This window comes from Myxocyprinus asiaticus, chromosome 35, assembly GCF_019703515.2.
Source record: "Myxocyprinus asiaticus isolate MX2 ecotype Aquarium Trade chromosome 35, UBuf_Myxa_2, whole genome shotgun sequence".
NCBI classification, from domain to species: domain Eukaryota; kingdom Metazoa; phylum Chordata; class Actinopteri; order Cypriniformes; family Catostomidae; genus Myxocyprinus; species Myxocyprinus asiaticus.
In genome coordinates this window covers 11,605,040-11,617,731 of record NC_059378.1, presented here as the reverse complement: position 1 = coordinate 11,617,731, position 12,692 = coordinate 11,605,040, and the positions used below count along the sequence as shown (strand labels likewise).

Below are 12,692 nucleotides of genomic sequence, written 5' to 3'. Positions count from 1 at the left end.
TGTTGTTGTTGTTTATTATTTAAAACCTAACAAATATCTTTTTGTGAAAGATTGAGCTTGAAAAGTGTGCATGTGATATCAGTCTTTAAAATAGATGCTGCTCGGTTTGATATTTTGTTATCTAATACAAAGACATTTTTAAAGCTGAAGTATGTTATCTGTGTTAAAATAATTTCTTCTATCCCAGCTTAATATGCATAGACAACTATAAGTAAGCCATTCATAGGTTAATTTTCTCAAAAACAGTAAGCACTGGGTTTCTGTGGCTCTTTGAAAATTCCTTATCATTTTGAGTGACCTGCTTAGACCCACCCCAACAATGTTTCTTAACCAATGGCATGAGTTGTGGGCGGGAGGACTATCTTTTTGTTTGACCAATGGCAGACGGGGGGCGTATTCAGAAAGCTGTTTTAAAATAATGCTTATTTTTGCAATAGAGCGCAACATTCTGGTTACGGAAGCAAAAATCCCATTCATTTTTTTTCCATAGACAAATTGATTTTCAAAGATAAATGATAAACCTTTAAAGACAGACCTACCGTGAGCTCCAAAGTTGTTCATTGATGGTATATGCTTCCGTTGAAGCCATCCGTCTGTGTTATTTCAACTTCATTGTTAAAAAAAATCATGTTTGATAGCAGAATTCATGGTAAACAACTTCACTACCCATGGTTCAGCAGAGAAAGCTTCACCTATCAGAGAACCGCGGCCAACCAAGCCCGTAAAATGAGCCTTGGAGCGACCGCCCACTCCCATGATGCACTGTGAATGACATAATCAAGTCGTGTCTCTTCACCCTTAAACTACTTATCTATTTGTACATATCTGAATATTTTGCAATAAAATATATTGTTTCTATGCTCTAATCAAAAACCTAAAGTCAATAGTTTTACATATTCCCATATTTTTTATTCAGTGAAATCATTCGCCATGCTTCGCGGGCTTGTAGTTCGTGCCCTCATAAAAGACGGTAAGTACACAGTCTTGAATCTTTTTTAGATTTTCAATTACTTTTTTTTAATCTATTTTTTTTGCCTCAAAACAAAGTTCCTGATGTTATGATTTACCTTGGAGCTGGTTGGTTTGGTTTATGGCTTACAACTCTTCTATGAAGGATTTTATAAAAAGTCTATGGGAAAAATGAATGGGACAAATACTTCCAGAACCAAGACGGTTGAATAAGTGGTGCACTGTTGCACTCCATTCCATTTGGTTGTGCATAGTGGCAAAGACATTACATACTTCAGCTTTAAGTGTGGCTCAGGTTTCCAAATATGGGAAATTTAGCTTTCATATCACTCCTTGTGGCCCAATAACAGCAACAGTTATTATACCTGTGTTCAGGTAACATGTAAATCATGGGCATGTGACCAATGAGTTAAACTCTTGTTAATTACCACCACAAACACAATGTGTGAAGTTTGTTACTAAAATTTACAAACCTTGATGACAAAACCAGCCATGGCTGGTTGGCTAATCTTGATTGGTCAGCCAGCCCTGGTCAGTTGGCTGGTTTTAGAGGGGTTTGGGGCAATTTTTAGCTGGTCTGGAAAGGAAACACGTTATGCTGTGGATAACCTGCCGTGTTGTGACTGACTCAAAACATATGAAAACTACATAAACAAAAAAACCATTTGTGCGTTAGAAGCCGACACATTTCCTCTTCAATTCGACATTAACAACTCAAGCGAGTTTCTTTATACAGAGTAAATACATCAGCACACCTATATTAGAAGCTATGAGAGCAATGGAAATTCACCAGCAACTTTCATTTCTGTCAGGATCTTTCTTGTTGAATCATCATCTAATGGTTTTTTAAATGTACTGCTGTATTTTTGTCTGAAAGGATGCCTTTTATTTTAAATGCATTTAGTAACTTGAAAACATAACTTTAAAATATTGTCATTTCGATAATTTTTATTCCGCAAAACACTATATATTTCGACCACAATATGTGCGATAAAGTAAAGAAAAAAAAAAAAGAAACAAACCCATCTAATGGCAGACATTTAAAATGCACTTCTAAAAAAACTTGGCCCTGTGCCACGTGGTGTCTCGAGGCTCTTGTTCACACAGCTTTGAACAGTTGTACATACATTAAAAACATAATATTTGAGATTAAAACCCCAAAAAGCCTATCTAATTGCAGAAAATATGTGTTCGGTGCTGACATATGGCAATTCTTAAAGTTACACACTGATTTTCAGACTTTGGAGTATTTCCTTAAAGGTGCACTCTTTTGTCTTTGTGTCATCTTGGACTTACACTGACACCTAGTGTCTTGGATGTAGCATAATTTAAAATCAATAGTTTTCAGTTTCATATGCCATTGTAGAAATTTAGTATTCAGTGTCAGCCATGATTACTTTAATCAGTGAGTAAAAGTGTCTAATAACAGGATGGTTACTGAGATTAAGCGAATGTATTCGGCTGGTCATGTGATTCTAACATGGCAGCCCCCATGTGCGGACCCTCTCCATGTAGAATAAAACAGCTTTTAGAAGGTTACTGATATGACTTGAGTCTTCATTATAATGTCAGTGATCATGATTTCCTACATATATTGCAAAATTGCAATTCATGTCTTTAGGAGTTAAACTTTTTTAATGAGGAAAAAAATGACTGAATGCACCTTTAAAAATGATGCGATCTAACTTACCAAATGGCCATGATGGACAGGGATGCAGTCTCACTTCCTGGTTGTATTTCTCCTTTGGATCTATTTGGTTTATTACAGACTTTTTTGAGGCTACATTAGTTAACAAAGTGCTCAGAAAGTCAGACAGCCAAGGCTTAATAGTAATGCTATTGTTGAGATTATATTTTTGTAAACTAAAACCACTGAAAGGTGCTGTGAGCGATTTTAGCCATTCTAGAATTTCCACAAGCTGTCAAGCTGTATAGTGTGTGTGTGTGTGTGTATATATATATATATATATATATACACACACACACACACACACACACTCTCTCTCTCTCTCTCTCGAAACAAATCAAAGACATGAATAACAAGCAATTTTTATTTTAAAATGTTTACTACAAGAACTACACAAGGAATTATATCATGTATATTTAACTGTACAATATTGTACCCCCCCCCCCCCCCCAAAAAAAAAGAAAAAAGAAAAAAAAAAGAATGTACCTCTGTAATGTACACTATTGTATATACAAAGTACATCTGAACATGTTTCTCTGTTAACAGATATCTGAATGGACAACTATAAATATATCTGACAAGACAATTCATTTTACAGTCTTGTTTAAAATGGACAGAAATTAGATTTTAACAATAGTTATGATTACAAAAAAGAAAGAAAATCACCACCCTCACTTAATTTGTTTACAAACATACAATGCATTTTCAAGTGTATATTGATTGATTTTCAATTTACCAAATTAGAGAAAGAAAAAAAGTATGTAAACGAAGGCCTCAGCCAACAGCATACTACTAACAATACACAATAAACATCATAAAGCAGTTTCTATGAGTTACCTGCTGCAGTTTGCATGTCAAAGTCCTGCCCACAAATTCCAAACTCCAATAAGACAGTTTCCAGTTGCCTTTATGAGGTATCAGGAACAACAATTACAGAATTTACTTCCAATCATTTAACACATAAACAAATGTTACCACCTGTTAAGACTTTTCCATAATGCAAGACAACAACACATTGAACAGTTCAGAAAATAACACGTTAGGAATAGGCTTGTCTTAAAACAAAGTTGACATTACTAAAACAATTGCAGCTTGGTCTCTCCATAGATGTTTTCCAGGATATTGTCACAGTCAGTCATGCATGTAAGACTATGCGTAACAGGGCTAGTAAAGTGAAAAAATGCTTCAAAGTGAAGCTGGCTACAGAACTTGGATACTTTCACAAACCACCTTAGCTCATCTTCTTTGATAACAAGGCCTCACTTAGAAAAACACAGGCTTGTGCAATCTTTTCAAGGCATAAGCAGGCAGAAATTTAGTTCTATGATGGACTTTGGACAGGCATCAATTGAAGGACTTAGATTGTCAAATGAACAACAGAGTGGCTTCAGAAAGCTGAAAATGAAATGGAGCACTGAACTGTAAAAGTTGTCACGAGATTCTCTGTTGCACACGTTTCAGCTGCTTTCTACCAGGAGCCTGGTATCTTTCAGGTCATGTAAAGCCATATAAAAAAAATTTAGCAAGTGTCTCCCTTTAGTCAGTGTATCCTCTGAGGTGGGTAAAGTCTTTCCCTTTTTCGCATTATAAAGCTGGAAATCTCTAAAAGCTGCTATTAGGCTGCTAAAATTCATAATATTCATACGTACAACACACATACTAATACAACATTACCATGATACAGACCAAGTTGTGAATAATGACCTAAGGAAAATGTAATAAAATAGTTTTTTGTTTATCTTTTTTTATTTTTATATATGGTAGGTAAATAACTAATGTTGTGCTTGAGAAGTTAACAGGACATTGCTCATTTTAGGTCTTTTTTGTTTTTTTTTCCAGTTATAATCATGTTTTTGAAATGTACAGTTGTGGCCAAAAATATTGGCACCCTTGGTAAATATGAGCAAAGAAGGCTGTGAAAAATATGTCTTTATTGTTTATCCTTTTGATCTTTCATTCAAAATATTCACAAAAATCTATCCTCTAACGGATATCAAACAATTGCAAACACAACACAAGTTTTATCACAAAACAAATAGTTTTGTCAAATATATGTGTGGCACAATTATTGGCACCCTTTTATTCAATACTTTGTGCAACCTTCCTTTGCCAAGATAGCAGCTCTGAGTCTCCTCCTATAATGCCTAATGAGGTTGGAGAACACATGGCACGGGATCTGAGATCATTCCTCATTACAGAATCTCTCCAGATCCTTAAAATTCTGCGGTCCACGTTGCAGGAATCTCCTCTTCAGTTCACCCCACAGGTTTTCTATGAGGTTCAGGTCAGGGGACTGGGATGGCTATGGAAGAACCTTGATTTTGTGGTCAGTGAACAATTTTTTGTGTTGATTTTGAAGTTTGTTTTGGATCGTTGTCCTGCTGGAAGATCCAACCAGGGCCCATTTTAAGCTTTCTGGCAGAGGCAGTCAGGTTTTTATTTTTTTATCTGTTGGTATTTGATAGAGTCCATGATGCCATGTATCCGAACAAGATGTCCAGGACCTCTGGCATAAAAACAGCCCCACAACGTTAAAAATCTTCCACCATATTTAACCGTGGGCATGAGGTATTTTAACCGTTGTTGAATGAGAACAGAGGCTTTTTTCTTGAAACCCTCCCAAACAACTTGTGGTGATGTAGGTGACTTCTGATTGTAGTTTTGGAGACTTTCTGACCCCAAGACCCAAATAATTTCTGTAATTCTCCAGCTGTGTTCCTTGGAGAATTTTTGGCCACTCGAACCATCCTCTTCACCGTGCGTGGAGATGATATAGACACACATCCTCTTCCAGGCCGATTCGTAACATCTCCAGTTAATTGGAACTTCTTAATTATTGCCCTGATGGTGGAAATGGGCATTTTCAATGCTTTAGCTATATTCTTATAGCCACTTCCCATTTTGTGAACCTCAACAACATTTTGCAGCAAATTATAACTATATTCTTTGGACTTACCCATTGTGAGGAATGACTAAGGGAATTTGGCCTGTGTGTTACCACACATTTTTACTCATGTGAAAAAGGAAGTCATGGCTAAACAATTTCATGTTTCTAGTTATCCAGGAGTAGTAAAAATGTAAAATATGAATGAGAATATACTTCAGATATATTTTACTCATAAGAATTTCTAGGGGTGCCAGTAATTGTGGCAAACATGTTTTGGAGAAAAATATTTATTTAATTATGAGACCCCCCCACTTCAATTAGTTTACTTCAATTAAAGGTTAGATTTTTGTTAATATTTTGAATAAAAAATCAAAAGGATAACCAATAAAGACATATTTTTAAAAAGGTTGGCAATATCTTTGGCCACAACTGTATATAAAACAATACCTCCTTTTTGCACTGTTATGTGACCATTCACAAAATAGTCCAATACAAAGATGAATAAATCAGTTTGCCAGGGAAGAATAAGTGTGTTCACCATGCAAATACCCTGTGAGACTAGTTTGCAGGTTTGTCAGTACTGGTTAGCTGGTCTAATGCAAAGTTATTTCAACACTTTTATTTGCTGTGTTTATTTGACATGTTGTGCCGAATATCAAGATTTGCAAACAGAGAAGCAGCAATGATAGGCTATGTCAATCTTACTGTATGTTCCTTGGTATCTACGTATAACTTGCATTTCAAACTAGATTCTTTGTGCCGATGTGGATTACAGTGCAATATCTTGATAAATGAACTGTAACTACTGATTGATTATTGAATAAGAGAGTCATTGAACAACATCATGGATAAAGAAGACAGACAAAGATTTGAAAACTTGCTAAATTGTTATGCTGGCATCAATAGAGAGAGAGAGAGAGAGAGAGAGAGACTTTTACTTGACAAGCAGTGAGGAGCTGTTTACATGTCGCAGATATTTCCAGGAGGAGACAGCAACCAGTTTCCCCGAACAGGGGATAGAAAAATAGTCTTTAACCTGCTTCAAGTTTGCTTCTTCTGTGGTCTCACCAAAACCAGCTCCACTTTGAGTCTGAGGGGAAGAGAAAGTATTTTTGGAAAAAATATCCACTGCTCTTTAGTCCTTAAGGTTTCAGCCCTTGCCATAAACAAAATCAAGTCTACACAGAAGGTTAACACAACTCCAGAACACTAACTCGGGATTAGAAAATAGGGACTGGTGATGTTCAAATTTAAACAGTGCTGTAAAATCACTCCAGTATTTTCACAGGCGTATATCAGTTCCACACACACTCTCTATCATGCTCACTCACGCAAGCATTCCGATCTCAGTTTGAGTCTGCAGTTGTCCATTAAGATAAAAAAAATTAAATTTCAGTTCACTGAGGATGTTCTTGGAGTTACTAAGAAACAGAGGATGTATACCCTCAGACAGGGCAGGACTTGTCATTGGGTGGAGGAGGGGGTGGAGGTGTTGGGGGTATGGTGGTGGTCGGGGATCCCATCGCAGGACTGTCACCGGCAGAACCGCTCTTTGGGAAAACCACAGGCTTGGGCTTGGTGGCTGGGGGCTTGCTATCTCTGAAGGTTGAGCCAGAAGCAGAGAGACCTGTGGCTGACATGGATGACAGAGGGGACTTGGGTCCGGTGCTCTTGATGGGCCGGAAGGAGGAGGGCATGTCGCTGGCCGAGCTGGCACTGCGCTGCAGAGGATACAGAGAAGAATCGGCCTCGCGGAGCAGGCGGGAATGGAGGGGGCTGGAGGGCTCAGACGTCCCGCCGCTTTTCAGCTGCTCTAGAGTGTCAAGTACAACGTCAGGAGTGTGTTTGACGTTACTCTGCCTCTCCAGCTCTCGCAGCTCACTTAGAGCCGTGTTCATCGTTGCCTCAATGTCCTGAAAGAGTGAAAGAAAAAGATAAAAAAAGATATAAAGAGAAGGGGAGAAATACAGAGTTAGTGTTTGTATTTTTTATATGATGGTCACATTAAAACTGACTTTGAAACTTTTTACCATTTTTCAAATGCCTTTTATGGATATATTTTATTGTTTTAGCCCAGGGTTCGTACAGATGCTTCAAAGTTAAATTTAAGGACTTTCAAGGCCTTTTCAAACACATTTGTATTTGTTTTCAAGGACTATGCTCGAGATGTCATTAAAACAAATTCTTTATTTGTTCATTTTAAATAAAAATATTTTATTCATTCAGATAATTGATTTTTATAAAACACCACTTATTACAAGTACAACATATCTCAATGTGCATCTTTAACTACACATTCTCACAGCAACACTTCTTGATTCATTCATGATGAAACTGATGTGCCGTTGTAGTGTGCTTCCTTAAAACGCACTTCTCTTTTCAACAAAAATGAATAACTGGGTCTGTAAACAGTAATCCATATGACTGATGTGCTATGTTCCATGTTTTCTAAAGGCACACAACAGATTTGTGTGAGGAACTGACCCAAATTGCAAATGAGCCATTCTCAGAAAATGTTGAAATTTTCCGTTCAGTTCAGTTTTTGCCCATAAACGCTGAGGGTAAACATTTTGTAACATGTTGACATTATTTTTATTCATAAAGGACAACTTGATTGTTGTTCTATCTTTTATTATATAATTTCGTTATACGAAGCAATTTAACTCTAAATTAACACTAATGAGGGTTAAATGGGTTTCAACACCAAATTTTGAGGGTTAATTGGGTTCAACACCAAATTTTGAGGGTTAAATTTTGAGGGTTAAATGGGTTCAACACCAAATTTTGAGGGTTAATTGGGTTCAACACCAAATTTTGAGGGTTACATTTTGAGGGTTAAATGGGTTTCAACACCAAATTTTGAGGGTTAATTGGGTTCAACACCAAATTTTGAGGGTTAAATTTTGAGGGTTAAATGGGTTCAACACCAAATTTTGAGGGTTAATTGGGTTCAACACCAAATTTTGAGGGTTACATTTTGAGGGTTAAATGGGTTTCAACACCAAATTTTGAGGGTTACATTTTGAGGGTTAAATGGGTTCAACACCAAATTTTGAGGGTTAAATGGGTTCAACACCAAATTTTGAGGGTTAAATGGTTTTCAACACCAAATTTTGAGGGTTACATTTTGAGGGTTAAATGGGTTCAACACCAAATTTTGAGGGTTACATTTTGAGGGTTAAATGGGTTCAACACCAAATTTTGAGGGTTAAATTTTGAGGGTTAAATGGGTTTCAACACCAAATTTTGAGGGTTACATTTTGAGGGTTAAATGGGTTCAACACCAAATTTTGAGGGTTAAATTTTGAGGGTTAAATGGGTTTTAACACCAAATTGAGGGTTAAATGGGTTTCAACACCAAATTTTGAGGGTTAAATGGGTTACAACAGCAATTCTTTGTGTGTGAAAATATTAGTTAAAATATGAATTAACTTTTTAACATGCTCGGAAAAATCACTATGCATATTTAAGCAGCCTCTGAACTTTGACCTTAAAATTTCTTGTCCACAACTTTTTGTATAATTATTTTAAACAAAATTTATTTATTGTTTTTTTTTTACATTGATAACATCAGTGCCGTGAAATCAAGGGACAAACATTCTTTTTAAATTATTTAAATGATTAATAATAATTTTGTTTAGCTTTTTTGCACACTTGTTCAGCCTTGCACTAATGCTTGCATTAAAAATAAGTACAAAATAAACATAAATAACTTTAAATGTCAGAGAAGTGGTGTACCAGATGAAGGGAACAAGGATTTTTTTTCAGGCAATTGACAATTTCCAATATATTTTCTAAAAAATTAGCCATTACATATTAAAGGTTAGGTTATATAATGATACCTTTAAATAATATATATATATATATATATATATATATATATATATATATATATATGGCTATTTGAAAGATTTTTCATGACTAAAAAAAGTCAGGAGACATGTTTGTTAACATATTTTGATGTTGATCCAAATGTTGTCAGAAATAACCTATTTTGTGAGACACAAAGCTTTCTTTACACAAGGGGGCGCTGCATTCTCTAGTTTTACATCTCATCTAATTTTTTTACTCTGGAGAGTAATTTTTAATTTAAAAACAATTCCGAAAATAAAAATTTTTAATTTATTAAATGATTTAAGCAATGTATTTAACAATTTTCTGTATTTCAAGCACTTTTTACATACCTCTTGGTAAAAATGGCTATTTTCAAGGGTTTTCCAGGACTTAAATTTGAAAAAGCCAAATTAAAGTACTTCAAACACCTTGTACGAACCCTGGTTTTAGCCTTATTAAACTTTAAAAATACAAATGTTTACATGTTTAAAAATATGATAATCTAAACAAAGAGTGAAATAAACAAACCATTTCAATATTTATGATGTAAAAATTATTTCTTTAAATGTTTCAAAAATTATTTCCACAATTCCAAACAATTTTTCTTTTTCTTCCAGAAGTTAGTGTACGGAAGGCGGTCATACACTGGATGAGAGGTTACCAAGGTTTTTCCCTTCATGAATGAACAAAGTAATGTTGGTGAGTTTGCAGGTTAGTGTATGAAGCTGGTGTACCTGCGCAAACTGAACGATTAGAAATGGCGAAGTTAATTAGTCAATTTCTCTATCTGTAGCATTGAATGGGCTTCATTCAAGTGGTCAAACCACAAAAATATATACTGTAGACTATACTGTATGAAAGAAACATCCAGTGATGGCTAGAGTAAATAATCTTTGTCCTTATATAATCATTATGAAAATGATTTGTGTTGAATTTAATGGAAAACTATGCGAGTTGCGCAGTGTGGCGCGGCACAAATTTGGGAAGCATCCGGAGTCGTAGCTGGGTGTCTGTCGGTGGCGGTGTGCGTACATTCATAGAAAACAATTGTTTCTAATTTTAGAACACACCATGTCATTATTTTAGTGTCAATGAGAGCATGCTTCAGATGAAATATGAGACAAATGATGTTTGAAGAAATCAAAGAAAAATCAAGTTAAATATCACCTGTAAGCAGAATATTTTTTTGTGTCATTGTCAATCAAGCTGTAATTTTACCATATTATGCAGAAAGTGTGAAAATATTATTTAATAGTGTGTATTTAGGATGCAGAAAATGTTAGCTATGAAATTAGTCTTAGCAAGACAAAGGACTCAAAAATGTCATTTGAAAATTGTTGAATTAAATTTCCATCATTGTCAATTTCACCATGAAATTCTATTAAACACAACACAGAATTTGAGATGTGGTGGAAATGACACTGGGGTGGGTGTTTTCATGACTTTCAGAAAATAATGGCAAAAATGACACAAACCTCCGGTGATGCATGTTCATACAGTGCTGGATATTGTTAGTAGATAAATCATAATATAAATAAATAAAATGGTGAGAGTGTGAAAAAAATTTTAACAAGGTTTTCATTTCTAGAAGTTCACAGTGCTAATGTAGTCATGTTAATTCAGTCATATTTAATATTTTTTAAATGAATAACATCAAATAATTTAGATGTTACCACATTAAGCACATTAGGTCATTAATTTTGTTTTACAGTATACATACACAAAAGGAGCTGACAAAGGAATTCTTTCGCTTCAGTATTTACAACAAACACTGTGAATTTCCAATAAAAACTGGCCAGTAACACTTTACTCCCTTATTTACTCATCAAATCCAATTTAAAGGGATAGTTCACACAAAAATGAAAATTCTCTCATCATTTACTCACCCTCATGCCATCCCAGACGTGTATGACTTTTTTCTGCAGAACACTAAGATTTTTAGAAAAATATCTCAGCTCTGTTGGTCCATAAAATGCAAGTGAATGGTGGCCAGAACTTTGAAGGTCCAAAAAGCACATAAAAGGCAGCATATAAGTAATCCATAGGACTCGAGTTAAATACATATCTTCATAATGTTATATGAAAGGTGTGGGCAAGAAACAGATCAACATTTAAGTACTTTTTAACTAAATCTCCACTTTCACATACTTTTATTTTTGAAGATTCACATTCTTTGCTCATATCGCAACTTGCTGGGCAGGGAAGAGAATTTATAGGGAGAAAAAAAGGACTTAAATATTAATCCGTTTCTTACCCACACCTCTAATATCGCTTCTGAATATCCACTGAAGTCATGTGGATTACTTTTATGCTGACTTTGTTGTGCTTTTTCGACCTTCAAAGTTCTTCTAGTCACCATATACTAGCTTTGAATGGACCAACAGAGTTGAGATCTTCTAAAATCTTTGTTTTCAGGCAGAAGAAAGAAAGTCATTCACATCTGGAATGGCATGAGGGTGAGTAAATGATGAGAGAATTTTTGGGTGAACTATCCCTTTAATCCTCAATTGATACAGCTTCACTTTATAGTACCATATTCCAGTATCTCTGTAACGTGGCAGATGAGGAATGAGAATCTAAATGCTGCTTTAATGAAAAACAAAAGATGAACAAAGTAACTCAGAATAAAATGAAACAAAAACACGGGAAACCAAGCACAGAACATGACAACATGTGAAGACTGACAAAAAAAAAAAAAAAAACCCAGCGGATACAAGGCCTTAAATACACATGGACAAACAAGGAAACGAGGAACACCTGGGGAAAACAATCAGGGGAAAACCAATCATAAAATGAAACTACAAAAGGACTACAAACTAACAGGAAACAGGAACTAAACAAGAATTTAAACATAAAAGTCAACACAAAAACAGGGAATATGTGACAAAGACATTTAATTTAATAAACACCCATGGCATTTAACCGGTAACATTACAGCTAAGGTCAGTCTCTTCCAATAGTGGCCTTGTACAGCCAGTATAAGAGAGCACAGTGTGCTGTGAGATGTCCACACTCAGGATCCCTAGAATGCAAAGCACTCCAACTCAATTACAACCACAGCATGGATAGATCCTGGACCTCTACCCAACCATGAAATTACAGCTCAAAGAAAGACAAACAGGACACTCTAAAACACAAGAGGCTCTTCTAGAGACATCAGCACTTTTTCCACAGGAGCATGTTAACAAACTGTAAAAGTGAGATTGACTTTCTCTATTTACCTGTGTGTCATTTTAATTCAGTGTAAGTTTGCATGCAAAAGCTTCACCAGAAACATCATGCTAGCGGAAATAAGAACATTAGCTAAAATAAAAA

At 35.4% G+C, this 12,692-nt stretch overlaps 1 protein-coding gene across 3 annotated transcripts in view; it reads right to left on the bottom strand.

Annotated features, from left to right (window-relative positions):
• Positions 1-2,532: 2,532 nt before the first annotated feature.
• LOC127426136 (SLIT-ROBO Rho GTPase-activating protein 2) overlaps positions 2,533-12,692 on the bottom strand; it is a 154,855-nt gene continuing 144,695 nt past the window's right edge. The window contains exons 23-24 of one of the 3 annotated variants that reach the window (XM_051672701.1): positions 6,987-7,456; positions 2,533-6,633 (exon numbers count right to left, since the gene is read on the bottom strand). In XM_051672701.1, the coding sequence (XP_051528661.1) occupies positions 6,989-7,456 (468 nt within the window). In that variant the 3' untranslated portion in view covers positions 2,533-6,633; positions 6,987-6,988. Of the gene's footprint in view, positions 7,457-12,692 lie in introns of all 3 variants that reach the window. The other 2 variants (XM_051672703.1, XM_051672702.1) reach the window with 2 other exon arrangements.